At 40.9% G+C, this 15,398-nt stretch overlaps 1 protein-coding gene across 5 annotated transcripts in view; it reads right to left on the bottom strand.

The window, feature by feature from the left end:
- ZNF609 (zinc finger protein 609) overlaps nt 1-15,398 on the bottom strand; it is a 200,025-nt gene that overhangs the window by 44,022 nt on the left and 140,605 nt on the right. For all 5 annotated transcript variants that reach the window (XM_061157359.1, XM_061157355.1, XM_061157356.1 and 2 more), the window contains one exon: nt 8,740-8,965. In XM_061157359.1, coding sequence (XP_061013342.1) covers nt 8,740-8,965 — 226 coding nt within the window. The remainder of the gene's footprint in view (nt 1-8,739; nt 8,966-15,398) is intronic.

Below are 15,398 nucleotides of genomic sequence, written 5' to 3'. Positions count from 1 at the left end.
CATGACAGTGGACAGATAACACGATCCATCACAGGGTGTACAAACATGTAACTGCCCTAAAGCATCCCCTAGGAGTAAACTGCTAGGTGGGAAGAATGTGCTGGCTGTTGCTTTGCCGTATAGGAGGCACTGGGAGAAAGTTAAGTATTGATTTCCCTAATGTTTCCTTTGTGTGTCTGCTGTTGCCATGTGGTGGTCTGTTGCTATGAAGATTTGTGGTGCCAGACAATGGCTGCGAGACTCTTTATGATTGTGCTATGGGTACAGCTGATTCTGCAGGAGTCAGGCTGGTAAGCAACTGGCTAAGCTGTGGGGAAACCCCAGTAACTGTGCACCATCTCGCTCTAGGTGAGTGCTGCCTGAGGTGAGACTGAGGTGAAAGAGTACTGATGAAGCTAAGGAAAAAGACAAACCAGCAGCTGAGTCCCATCTGAACTTTCCAGTGTGCTGTGCTTAGTCTCTCAGCCGTGTCCAGCTCTTGGTGACCCCACGGACTGCAGCCCACCAGGCGCCTCTGTCCGTGGGGATCCTCCAGGCAAGGATACTGAAGTGAGTTGCCATGCCCTTCTCCAGGGGATCTTCCCAACCCAGGGGTCGAACCCAGGTCTCCCTCATTGCAAGTGAATTCTCTACCATCTGGACTACCAGAGAAGCCCAAGAATACTGGAGCGGGTAGCCGTTCCCTTCTCCAGGGGATCTTTCTGACCCAGGAATAGAACCAGGGTCTCCTGAATTGCAGGCAGATTCTTTACCAGCTGAGCTACCAGGGGAGCCCCAATTTTCAGTACAAATATCTCAAATTAGATTATTTCACAGTTCACATACATACTTTCTTACATCAGAATCACAGAGAATAAACCAAGGGTAACTATCAAGTTTATCATTTTCATGCAAGATTAATGGACAGCCTCTTCATTTTAGTGAGAACAACAAAGACCCACAGCTGGGATCTGTAAGCAGATGAGGATGAAGAAGCGCTGAAGCAGGTTCTCAGCGGAGCTACCACAGGCAAACTAACTTCCTGCTAAGCAAAACCACTGCCTACTACTCTGATAATGAGAAAACTTCGGCCCACAGACCGAAGCACAGGGCTCAACCACAGAGTCTGAAGCAGGGCCAACTGTTTGCTAGGTAACAGGGGCCACAGTATACAGAAGTCACCCTGGGTCTTGTAGGTATCACCTGTTTACCTGCCCTCATCCTCTTCCATAGATAACCTTTCTTTCCATCTCAGAGCACATATACACTTTCAGAATATTTGTAATTTAAAGACCACCTAGCCCCCATGATGTTCAATATGGTAAACCACTAGCTAAAAAGAATATTTAAATTTAACAAAAATTAAAATTCAGTTCCTCAGTTCAGTGAGCCACATTTCAGGTGCTCAATATCGTGTGTCACTAGACTATCATTTTGGAGAGTCTATTCCCTCCACAAAAAGTTCTACTGGACAGGACAGATCTAGCCCAAGGCCACATAAATTAGAAACCTCAGGCCAGGAGAAGTTCAGAGACTTATCCACAATCACATTGCCTGCTAACTGTATAATCTGTTCTGGAATCCAACTCTCCAGACTCTAGTTCAGAGGTATTTGCTCTGTACTACTATGCCTTTAGAGCACTATTACTCTTTGAAACAACTCACCTTAAACAGCTACAGACACTCCTAGCTGTTGGAATGAAATATATACCCTGGTGTGGAGCTGGGGATGCAGAGACTTTCCATCTTTGTGCGCGTATATGACAAAACCTTTTCCAGTCGCAAAAATCGAAAACTTTCTCCTACCCACTAAATCATTAAGCTAGAATTCAGCTTTGGAAGGCAGGCCAAGCTTATCATAGAGCTTTTTATACCCTCTGGCATACCAGGGATTTCTACTCCCTCCCACGTCAGAACTGTGGTCTTAAGGCTTCCCTGGTGGTCCAGTGGTTAAAATCCACCTTGCAACGCAGGGGACATGGGTTCAATCCCTGGCCCAGGAAGATCCCACATGCCTTGGAACAACTGAGCCCTCATGCTCCAACTACTGAGCCCACAGGCCTAGAGCCTGTGCTTGACAGTAAGAGAAGGCACCACAATGAGAAGCCTACACACTGCAACAAAGAGCAACCCCCACTTGCTGCACTTACTTAAGATTTTTAAGTAAATCTTAAAAAAAAAAAAAAATTATACCCCATTTAAAAAAATTGGTCTTAAAGCATTACAACTTCTGTCTTTCTGATATTCTGTTAAAGATCAGACCAATTTCAGAGATGTTTTAAGAAGGTTTTCTACATGGGTTGGGAGGTTAGACAGATGATTATCAAAACTTTTTTTTTTTTAACAGCAGAATCCTCCTCAACTATAGTTTTACAAAGGAGCTTAACATATAAATCATCCAAAAGTAGAACGGCTCTGGGTTGCATCTGGTTGGGTAGCAGAGGTGGAGCTGGGGCCTGCCCACTCAACACCTCTCACCCCTTACGACTGCTTCTGAGGTTCCTCCATGCTCATGCTCATTGTTCCTCGGAGAATAACTTCAAACCATTTCCTCTGAAAATGTCTGAAGGTTCTATCTCTGACTTTTATAATCTCAAAAGATTGAAGGTGGAAGTCACTGTTTTTTTAAAAAAAGAAAGTATTCAATACCTTACAAAATCCCTCATTATTTTTGATCAATACATAGCAAATGAGCCCAAGAGAGGCTAATAAAAAATTACCATTTTTACCTACATGCCTAGAATACATTGGGCTTCCCTGGTGGCTCAGAGTTTAAAGCATCTGCCTGCAATGCACGAGACCTGGGTTCGATCCCTGGGTCAGAAAGATCCCCTGGAGAAGGAAATGGCAACCCACTCCAGTATTCTTGCCTGGAGAATCCCATGGAGAGAGGAGCCTGGTGGGCTATAGTCCATGGGGTCGCAAAGAGTCAGACACGACTGGCGACTTCATTTTCACTAGAACACATGGGTACAAGCACAATTTTATTAATCAAATATTTACTGGTTATTTTACTTTTTGTGTAAAGACTGAATTAGTTCTTGGGAGAAATAAAATAACACATAAAATGTGTTTTCTGGTCTCAACCATCTTATAATCTAATAAAGAAGAAAAGATACATAGGAACTGTGGGTTGCATATATTCACGTCACTGTAGTCCTAGAAGGAGAAGAGAAAGAGGATGGCGCAGAATAAATGTCTGAAGAAGTAAAGGTCAGACTCCCAAAATTTGGAAAAAGGAAATTCACAGACTTAAGAAGTTAAGTGAATCCCGAAACAGGATAAGCCCAAAGAAGTCCATGTTAGACACATCACACGTCATGATCAAAATGCTGAAAATGACAGAAAAGCTTTGAAAGCAACCAGGGGAAAATAACATATTACTTAGAGGGGAACAACTTAAATACACTTATAGGTGTATTTCTCAGAAACCATGATAGCCAAAAGGAAGTAAAACACTTTTAAAGTGCTAAAAAGAAATGTAAACCTAGATTTCTATATAAGAAAAAAAAATTTTAGGAATAAAAGTGAAATAAAGGCATTCTCAGAGAATTAATAGGCAGTGGACCTGCTCTAAAAGAATTAATAAAGGAGAATCTTCAGACAGAATGCAAACAACAGAGGGGACTCAGAACATTAGGAATGGAGGAAGAACAACAGAAATGTGAAGTGTCTGGGTAAATATAATAAACTAGTTTCTTGAATTCTTTAAGGTATAAAAGATGATTGAAAGGGGAAAAAATTTAAGTGGTCTGATGGGGTTTTCAGTGTATTAGATGTAATACATAAAACCAGGGGTTTGTAAACTTTTTCAAAGGCTTGACAAAGGGAAATGGATTAGGTGGGAGGCAGATGCTGTTTTACTTTTCTCCTTCGTTTTCAAGCCTGAAGAGTACATGTGATGGCTAGAGCTACATTAGCAATTTCACAATAAGTTACTTATAACTTGAAGGAGCCTGGAACATTGATTATACTGAAGCCATCATGCCAGCCTTAGATTGCCTACCTTTAGAATTTTCGTACATTACACCATTTTCTGTTTCTAGCAGCCAAACTCCATTCTTAACTCAATGTTTCCTCAACTTTCCCCACTGTAGCACACATAATAAATGAAAAAACATACCCTGGATGAAGCTGCTTGTCTGGAGGAAAGGGACTAGGGCACCAGCTGCCACAGGTCCCACCCTAGAGGACACTAGGACAGAAATGAACAATACTTCAGCATCCTAAAACCCATCAGGAGTTTCTGACCTAATGAATACAAGGAGAAAGAGGGGCTGACACAAAATAAACAGAATAACCAATTTAGAAAGAAACATATGGAAATCTGGGGAAGTGCAATATTACAAAAGGAAGAGAGGTGAGTTCAGAGAATGAATAAATAGCAGAGCTTCTAAAAGCCTAGGAAGAGCGGAGAGACGACCTTAGGAAAGCAGATGATCACTGGTATGAGAAATGTTTCAGTCAAATGCTAGCAGAAGAAATCTGACAGCAAGACATTAGATGATACTGGGCAGGTAAAAAGAGACTGAAAACAGCAATAGCAAGAAGTGAAGAAAAGGGGAGAGGTCAGTTGTTTAAAGGGGTAGCAACGATGAGGAAAATATTTTCACTATAAGGAAGTATTGAAGAGGGAAAGAGCTTAAACAGAAGAGGAAAGCATGAAGATGAAGAAAAAAGTAGATAAAATTCAAGGTGTCAAGTTAAACAATCTTTGGAATAAGAGAAAAAGGAAGTAACAGCATAAGAAAAATACACTTTAATAAAGAGGAGGGAAGTTAGAGGACTTAGGTGGATGGCTTTGATCTTAGTTATTTAAGAGCACAAGGAGAGAATGAATTGGACTGATGAAATCTTGAGAATGAAGTAAGTACTGTGGAATGCAAATGTAATAGAGAGATGAAGGGATTGCCAAGCAGCACTGCAAACTCATTTTATGTCAGCCAGCATAAACTTGCATCAAAAACAGCTCAGTTTTGTGAATTCTTTCATTTGTCAGTCTAGGATCAGGGGCTGAAAAATGGGAGGTGGAGATTTCCTGAATTTGAGACTGGCAAGAGAAGCAGATTAATTTTCTGTTCTACATAAACAAGTGTATAATAAAATTTCATCAATGGTATTAATATTTTTCAGTCTTCACTCTTGTGATTGGCATATGAAACCATTCATTTTCAAGATGCCATAGTCAACTAGTATTGGATCCATGCTGATTTCAAGGTTTAAAGCCGTAGATTACAATAGCTTACAAGCCTGGATATGTCCTTATTGGTCATCCAATTCAACTATGCTTAAGATATGAGGTAACTAAGGTCCAAAGAAGTTAAGGAACTTGTTCAAGGTCACAACAGTAGTGGCAGAAACATAGAGGTCTCCTGATTTTCACTCTAGGGCTCTTTCCAGTATATCACAAATTTGTCTAGAAAGCACATTTGCCAAAGTAAAATATATCACTAGTGATGGCCTTCGACCTAGTGCTGCAGTCTAGAAATGAGAATCTGTAGGACTTCCTGGAATTCTTATCTAATAAGTCAGCTCTGCCTTTCTTTAAAATACCATAAAAAAAAAAAAAATAAAAGCCAGTAAGCAATTTTGCCTCAACAGAAGCATAAGGTCTTATACATGGAGGTTTTTTATACATTGTTGCTAGGACCGTGGGTTAAGGTAAGATTTGTGAACCAGAAATAGACTTGGGACCTGTTATTTCTATTTGAAGTAAGGTAGGACAAGGTGAAATCAGGGAGAAGCAGACCTCTGGATAAATGCTGAGAATACATCTCAAAAAAGCAAAGGAAGACAAGAGAGTCCAGGTTACACTTGGGTCTTCTTAACAGTCCTAAATTTGAGCCTAGTTAAGGGGGATCTTTGTAGATGCCAGCTGAATTACAAACAGCCTAAAAAGAGATGAGATCTGTAGGAATTTCAAAATGCCTCCAAGGTAAGGTTCATAGTGAGAAATAGGAAAGAAAGAAGCAACACTGAAGAATAGGTAAGCAAAGAAATCAGGAAGAACTCAGGCCATGACCCCTACACCTGTTCTCTGCAAGGGGGCTCAGTTCTATAGGGAGCGCAGGACCCTCCATTCCCCTCGGAGGCCAAGCATTTATAGTTTATCTCTAAGGCAGAAGGGCTTTTCAGTTTGAAGACAGTAGTTTGCTGGGCAAAGAGACAGAAAGTATAAAAAATTGGGGTAGCAGACAAGAAACCTACATGGCAGGAAGGACTTTTTTTTAAGTATATGTATATAGTTCTTACTATTAACCTGAAAATGGACGCAGTATACTAGGTCTTCTAGATTTGCCAAGAATGATCTTTGCAGGAAATCTCTGTTATCTAAAGATGAAAAGGAATGTGAACCAGCTCTGATCCTAATTCAGACCTTTGCCAACAGACAGTACAGGTGAAGGCCCTCTGGGATGGCCAGAAAGCAAAGAAGAGTAGAGTGTATCACTCCAGAACAGTTCTCTTTCCCTTGGGATGAAACGAAAAGAAGAATAAGCCCTAAAACACAATATGGTAAGTGGGGAAAAATACAGTATTAAAAGTACTCAGAGAACGAACACCTTACAGGTTTAAATAAATTAGAATGATCTTAAGCTTGGTGAAAATAATATTTATTTTGAGTTTCAGAGAAGGTATAGAATTCTGGAAAGTATCTGAGTTTATGGTATCTATTACATATATACTAACATAGATCCAGAAATGACAATGAGATGGTGTAAGCATCCATTCATTCAAATAAATATTTGTGAGGGCTGGCATTAAGTATTGAGGATATAATAGCGAGCAAAACAGAGTCCCTGAGCTCACAGAACCTTTAGAACAGTGGAAGAAATAGACATTAATAGAAAAATGCTGGGATTTCCCTGGTGGTCCAGTGGCTTAAGACTCCCGTGCTACCAGTGCAAGGGACCTGGGTTCGATCCCTGCTCAGGGAACTAGATCCCACATGCTGCAAGACCTGGCACAGCCAAATAAATAAATAATATTTTTTAAAAACAGAAAAATGTAATTATACACAATATTACAAACTGTGGTAAGTAATGTGAAATAAAGTACACAGGGTGCACTGAAAGTGTGTAACAGGGGAACTGGCTAATAGGCTGCCAGTGACAACCAGAGTCTTTCATAATGAACAATTAAAAAAAAAAAAATCTATGCTAACATCCCCCTAGTAGGGAGGGAGAACAAGAATCCCCAGATAAAAAGGTAATCATTGTTCTCAGGAGAGGGAGAAGGTTATTAGCCTCATTCTCACAGTTTTTATCAGGTTTACATACACGGAAAGTATACTGCCCTTGGAGAAAATCACTACTATAAAGATGGGTGGAATACAGTAAATTGGCAGGAAATTGATGTTTTTGATCTTCAATATACTGAAGCAACAGGCCCTGAAGTTTGCTTGGTGGCTCAGAGCTGAGATCTGGATATGTTTGTAATTCCAGTAGGCAGACGGCATTTTTAAAATCAGAGATAGCCACTTGTGATTTCCAGACTGTATATTGTAGACACACTTACAGTGTCAACCTCTAGGTCAACCTCTCTCTTCACAGTTTCTAACACAATGGGATTATTTTCTTCTTCTTTTTGCATTATGGTCTCAGACACACAATAAAACCTCACCAGCAATGTTATTCTGAAAGCTGAAACTTTACTATATTGCTAACAACAAGAGAGCCAAGAACACAGAATTCTTAACCTGTATCACATCAGTGCCTACTGCATGGAAAACTGAATCACAACAAAATATTCAGAGAAATAGAATTTTTTTTTTTTTTTTTTTTACTGGAATGATTAAAATGAAATGCCTGAATTTCCATGGGCAGACTGACAAGATAGCTTATGATAATCAGAGATAATTAGCTGTGCTCCTCTGGGCTTCTAAACTCCTCAGAGTGGTGACGCTTTGAAAGCCTGGTTACTGATGCAAAGACCTGATGGGACTCTGAGGCCCAGCCTCTCTAACCACACGTTCTTTGACAAGGACTTGGATTTTTTATAAAAAGAATGTATTCCAAAATCAAATTGCCATAGATGGTACCAAAGGGATCTAAAATATCTGGTTAAGTCCCTTTGCACCCCTAATTTTTCAGGTTAACAAATTTTCAAAACAGAAGAGATTCTGTTGTCAGGGACAAGTGGAACATACAAGAAGCAGCACCCTACAGTGAGCCAACTGCTTACTGAATGCCTGAAAACAAGACCATGTAAACAGTTCCCTGTTGCCTAGGCCTATAAAATCTGTACTAAGTGACAGATGCATAAAGTGGTGTGGGTGGCTGGGCAATGAGGCAACTAGTAGGAAGGAGCTGGCTGTGCCTCCAGGTGTTAAAAAAGGCAAGACTTGCATGTTCAGTGAGTCAATACTAAGTCAAGACTGTTTTCCATTTCCTTGACTCCCACAGCTGCCCTTTTATTACTTTTTCTCTTCAAACCTGACCCAAAAGTTCATGTATATTCAAATTCTCCCATATAAAATGATAGAGAGGGAAACAGTATAGATACAGTTTGAGTTATATGGCCAGTACCTATCAAACGACGGCTTAAAAATGGCTATGAAGGGGAGATAATTTAAAAAAACTGGCAATCTCTAGAAGCTAAGCAATTTTATAGAGAAGTTTGCTATAATCTTCTGGGTACGTATCACCAGCAAACGATGGTCATATGAGACTCCTAATAAATACTTGGTATTATTTACAACCATAAGTCCCTGTTGACAGAAGAAGGTTGAGAAGGTACAGGAAAGCCACATGTAGTACTTACCGTCTTCGGTTTCCTGCCACACGATGCCCTCGAGGTTGACACTTGTCCCAGGTTCACAGGGGCCCAGGCACTCAGGCTCTGTGGCCAGAGCCACATCACATGTATTGACCCCAACGGATCGGGTACGAACCATGATCTGCTCACAGGGGGATGAGATGTCATTATTGACCACGGGCACCAGAAGGTGCAGTGGCAGCACTGCTGGTGTGGACACAGGGGACTCCATCTGTGGGGGAAGAGAAAGCAGTAGATGAGTTGCAAGAACATTTACAGGAAATATCTTCTCTGTATTTTATCTAGTCCTACATCCTCTCCTGCCAGAAAGCACAGGGCTTTAAATACAAGACTTTAGTCCTTATTTTCAAGTTCTAGCTCATGATACCACTATAAATCTAAGTGGTTTAGATGAGTGCACCCTGGGCTAGGAGCAGCTCCATGTCTTATTAATGGCCCGCCTCATAAACTGTGCTTGGCTAAAAGTGTATTAAGAAAACTGTCTCTTTTAAAAATCTACTGAAAGAGAATCAGGGCCAGACTTCAACAGCAAGAGAAGAGAGCACACAGACTGACGAGAAAGAAAAGGCTCAGCTTCTGAGGCTTGTTCTACTGCTGCCCTTCTGCGTCTCTGCAACCTGTCAACAAGTAATACATTAATCAGGTGTAAAATCCAAGAATACATATGGGGATAAAGAGAGGGAGAAATATCCAGATCCTAGGAATGCCACTCCAGGAAGACTGGAGCTTTAGTTCATCTTTGGGTAGAAGGAAACGTACTTAAAAGTTACAGGAGGGCTGATGGCAGTTTCTAACCCATAGAGATTATAATAGCGATAGGTTAATGACAGTGACATTTCAGAGTGTGAATCTAACATCAAATGTGCAGAGAAGAAACAGGAGGTACTGTTACTACCCAGAAGCCAATCCACAGCAGTCTGCACATGAAGCTGAATACACACACACACATAAGAATAGTCAAACACAAGAACCAGCAGTCTGGGACTTCCCTGGTGGTCCAGTAGTTAAGAGTCTGCTTGACAATGCAGGGAACATGGGTTCGATCCCTGGTCCTGGACAATCCCACATGCTGTGGGGCAACTAAGCCTGTGTGCCCCAACTACTGAAACTTGGCACCCTAGAGCCCATGCTTTGCAACAAGAGAAGCTACCGCAACGGGAAGCTGGTGCACAACAACTAGAGAGTAACCCCTGCTCCCCGCAACTAGAGAAAGCCTGCATGTGGCAACAAAGGCCCAGCATAGCCCCCCACCCCAAAAGAACCAGCAATCTCTACCACCAAAACTAGACCCTCTCACAAGAATGCAATTTTACTTAGATTCCAAGAAGAAATTAACAAATCTAGAGTTAAAAGTTGTAACAAAGAGCAATAATCCCTTAATTCTTTAAACCCTAGCATTTATCAGGTTGACAAAGTACCAATTCTGAGTTAATAGTGCCCACATCCTAACTAAACAGTGTCTGGTACATGCAAAAGGCACCCAGTACACACTGACTGGTCCTTCCGAAAGATTATTTATGATACCAGTAAGAAGATCTACAAAGGAGGAGTCAAGGATTGGGACACTCTTTCCCTTGTGAAAGACCAGGTTGACTATACTCCTTCAACAGGCCCACATTCAGAGTGAGGCACCCATGTACCCATTATCAAAGCTGCTGCACAGTTCTGCGACAGGACTCTGGTCCTGAAATAGTTTACTGCATGACCACCACTCTACCTATAATCCATCTCCCTCATTTTAAACACAAACATGCATACACAAACATCTTCCTGGCCTCAAACACTACCCTGGAAACCAAGGTCTGGGTATTGAATCCATTCTCTATAAGTAGCTCTGACTTCTTGGCTTAAAAATCAAGTGATATTTGCAGATCATCTCTATCAGAGTCCACAGAATGCTAAAACACTGGTTCTGATTAATTCTGGTCCCTGAATAGCTGCCAAAACATTATCCTTATCTGTTTGTGGTTACACACATCCACCCTGTACTTTCTAACTCCACCCTTTTCATTAAATGAAAGTGGAAGCCTGTCCAGTGAATCTTCTGCATAATGATAAATGCCAAGAGGCATTTTTGGTCTTTTGTACTCCTGAAAATCAGGCATTTATAATTCAATCTGACAACCTTCTTGGGATGTGTTAGATCCCTGAAAAACTCTTTTAAAAAATGTCTAAGCACAGATTTGAAGGTAAGAACAACAGAAAAAATAAACTGGATTTCCTACTACTCCTGTGTAGTGCTAGACTCTGGGTCTAATCATTAAGCCCTCCCAGGAATGCTTTTAGATGGTGGTTCATTAACTCTTTGGAAAGAAAGTTTCCTAGAGATTTCACCCATGAGAATTATCAGAAAGGGAAATTAGAGAGTATTCAGATCATCTTTACTCTTGGCCTCGCCTCTGTTTCTCGGGTCTTTCTCTTGGGGAAGAACTGAGATAGAAGTAACTTCAGAGTTAGTTAATATGTGCATTTCCTTTGCTTAGAATCTGTCCCCTTTTCTATACCTTTCTTCTACTAGCAAGAGAAATTCCTGCAAAGTCCTCTTTCTTAAACAAAGAAATTGGCCTAAACCTTCTAGGTCACTCCTGTGAACTCTCTGACTGCCTGGCTTGAGCAAGACCTCTTGCCAACATGTCCCATTGCTGAGGCAGCAATCCAAATCAGAGAAGGAAGGAAGTCCCCAGGGAGTCACCTACACACTCTCTGCCATCAAGGGCAGCTCTTTTCTAGAAGTGGTTTCATTTCCTGTTAATTTATTCAGTACTGCTGGGAGGCCAGGGAAAAGATAAGCCACTGACATTCTGGACAAAGCTAAGCTCCCAATTCTATACTGACAGATTCAGAAAACAACATCTAAGATGTAAGCACAAAACACCACTGTTGTATTCAAACAGCTTAAATTAAACCCTAAATATCCAAAGAGAAGAAACTTAGCTGAACTGATCACTAAGAATAACAGAATTCATACACGAGGAGCTGATTAATGTGTGTGTGCACGTCAAACTACTCCTACTAATCGAAGTTATTAATAAGTTACTAAGTAGAGTTCAGCATCTGTTTGTGTGAGGATGACTTTACTTAACTATTTGATTAGTTAAATGGGATTTTGGGGAATGAGGAGAAGGGAGGAAATGCACCTTCAGATTTGGAACTACTGTTCAATTTCCTTCTACTTTGCAACAGAAATCTAAGGAGAAATCACAGAGCAGCACAATAATGTTTAATTACAGCTCTAGCTCTGCTAATTACTGTTTGGTCACATCTATAATCTACATTAAGCCACAGTGCATAATAAGCAGCTCTGTGATATTCATCTAATAAGCTAGGTGACTTTGTGGGATTTCAAATTCTACTATTCATTGGAACAAACATAGCTTCATTTATCACTCTCCAGGAGAGGATAAAAATCAAAAAAGGACTCATTTTGCCATCTTGCCTGTATACCTAGGATGCAAAAAGCAGGGATTGTCAAAAGACTGATGCCAGCAGGGAAAATAGGAATAAAAATAGGAAAAGTTAGGGTCACTGAATACCTTCACAACTATGACAACAATAAAAGCTGGCCAATTCTCAGATTCTGAAATGCTAAGAAGTGCCACTGTGGCTCCGGGGCTCACTGAAATGGGAAGGTAAACAATACAATAAAAGAGAAACCTGAAAAGAGACAGAAAACTTAAAGATGGAGATGTCTGAAGTTTCCTAATATTTCATGTCCTTTATCTTTTAATGATACTTCTTTTCAATTCACCTTTAGATATTAGCCTAATAGCACCTATTAGGGATCTGAGTGCTGATAGGCAGGTGACACAGAAATGAGGACTGGGAAAATAAAGAAAGGCCAGAGCCATTAATCTCCCTGCAAGAAGTGATTATATACTGACTTCAGCTGCCTCCCACACTTGAGAGGCACTAATGGAGGAAAAGGCTGCAACATAATTTCAAGGGTAGAAAATGAAGCGAAGAGGTATTTGGGACAGACTCTCTCCTTCACAAATATGAGTCTGATAACATTACCTTCACACTCAAAAGGCAGAAAGGAAGCTGGTTCTACTGATAACTTCAGTAGCTCTAAGAAACTTCCTTTTATCCAAGAAAGAAAGATTACTGGGAATGATGATTAGATGAATGTTCAGATTAATCAGAAAAGACTATGCAGAAAGTAGAATGTCATCAAATATACTAAATATTATATTAATAAGATCCCTGGAGTAGGAAATGGCAACCTACTTCAGTATTCTTGACTGGAAAATTCAATGGACAGAGGAGCCTGGTAGGCTACAGTCCATGGGGTTGCAAAAAATTGGACACGATTCAGCACGCATGCACACACACACCTTAATAAGAAGTCCTCTTTCTTCAATAATTCCAAAGGTTCTTCAAGATTTTATAGTGACTCAGCATTAGTAATACTAACAGTAATGTATGTTCTTGATTCATGGACAAATGTAAGTACTCACCCTGATATAGTATAGCAAACTTGATTTGCTCACAAGGCCATCTTGGTGGCTCAGATGGTAAAGGATCTGCCTGTAATGCTGGAGTCTTGGGTTCAATCCCTGGGTCGGGAAGATCCCCTGGAGAAGGGAATGGCTACCCACTTCAGTATTCTTCCTGGAGAATTCCATGGATAGAGGAGCCTGGCGGGCTATAGTCCAAGGGTCACAAAGAGTAGGGCATGACTGAGTGACTAACATACATTATAAAAAACCAGGTAATTTTAAAAATCCTATTTATCAGTTTATTATGTTATTTATATTTCTCTAAAGTTTAATATTAATCAGAAGGACTGATACTGAAGCTGAAGATCCAATACTTTTCTGGCCACCTGATGCAAAGAGCCGACTCATTGGAAAAGACTCTGATGCTGGGAAAGATGGAGGGCAACAGAAGGGTACGGACAGAGGATGAGATGGTTGGATGGCATCACTGAATCAATGGACATGAGTTTAAGCAAACTCCTGGAGATAGTGAAGAATAGGGCAGACTGGCATGCTGCAGTTTATGGGGCCACAAAGAGTCGGACATGACTTGGTGACTGAACAACAACAACAAATTAAAACACAGGGGGAAAATTCTCAAATTATTTGAATTGCCTTCTATTGATTGGCAATTTGAGATAAAATAAGTTCACTGTATTTTTTTTTAGGGCTGGAACTTCGCTGATGGCCCAGTGGGTAAGAATCCTTCTGCCAAAGCAGGGGACATGGGTTTGATCCCTGGTCCAGGAAGAGGAGTGGAGCAACTAACTGGAGCAACTAAGCCTGCGGACCACAACTACCGAAGCCCGCAAGCTCTAGGGACCAGAAGTCGCCATTACTGAGCCTATGTGCTGAAACTACTGAAGCCCGTGTGCCCTGAAGCCTGTGCTCTGCAACAAGAGAAGCCATTGCAGCCCCTGTTCGCCACAACTAAGAAAGCCCATGCAAAGCACCGAAGACCCAGTGCAGCCAAAGATAAATAAATACATAAATATATTTTAAAAAATTTTAGGGGACTTCCCTGGTAGCCCAGTGATTAGGAATTTGCCTTGCGGGGGCGGGGCGGGGGGGGAGGGGAAGGAATTTGCCTTGCAATGCAGCAGATGCTGGTTCAATCCCTGGTTGGGGAACTAAGATTTCACATGCCTCAAGCAACTAAGCCCACGCACTCCAGAGCCCATGCACCACACCTAGATTGTGTGCTCCACAACAAAAGATCCTGCACAACATAACAAAGATCCCATATGCTGCAACTAAGACCTGACATGGCCAAATAAATAAGTATTTTTAAAAATTTAGGATTTTTTTTTCTTATTCTGAAAGATTCTTACTTAGTGCTAAAGGCTGGTGGTGGAAATCATGGAATAACTGAAGATGAAGGCAGAAGTCCAAATTCTTCCTCTCCATGAAGCTCTTCTCAGAACGCAACAGAATATTCCTTGTAAATCCCAAAACAGCTTAACATTTAACTATTAGTGAAGGAGAAAATAGCCCCTTTCAAACATTAAGTACCTTTCCAAATGTCTAAGTAAAGGAAAGAAAGAAGGGAGGGAGGAAGGAAGAGAGAAAAGGAAGGAAGGAAGGGGCGAGGAGGGAAGAGGAGGGGAAAGGCAGGCAGAAGGGGGAGAAAAGAGGTTTGCTGGTTTCCTGAACTTCCAGATTTTACGTAGGTTGCTTTGAAGAATTTGATTGTAACTCTGGTTAACTTCCCAACATTTTGAAGCATAAAACAATGAGAAAAAAGAGCAAAAGATGTGGTAGTTGGCATCATAGCCAAACATCAAACAGCTCTTAGAAGCTACATATTCTATTATTCACAGAAGACTTACTTTTGCATTCAATTTTAACCAGTCAGCACCTGGTCAAGGTCAGCAGTGAAGGCTGTTCCAATGCAATGTGCACTAGAAAATGCAAGTGCAGTAAACACATAATTTGAAGACTACAGATTAGCCACAGGGAGTTCTCCTGTGATGATCCCTATAGAGAGAATCTCAGGCTCAGACCCTAAAGACCTCTTTTGGTGAAGAAAAGATGTCAGATCAAATGATCCTAATATTCAAGCCTTTCTAAAACTCCCAATGTGTGGGACTGAATAAATAATGCTCGACTTGAACAAAGGAAAAAAATCTTACAAGCAAAACCAACGCACAACATAAATCACATGGC

Source organism: Dama dama, chromosome 12 (genome assembly GCF_033118175.1).
Source record: "Dama dama isolate Ldn47 chromosome 12, ASM3311817v1, whole genome shotgun sequence".
Taxonomy (NCBI): Eukaryota; Metazoa; Chordata; class Mammalia; order Artiodactyla; family Cervidae; genus Dama; species Dama dama.
This window is presented reverse-complemented; position numbering and strand designations above follow the sequence as displayed.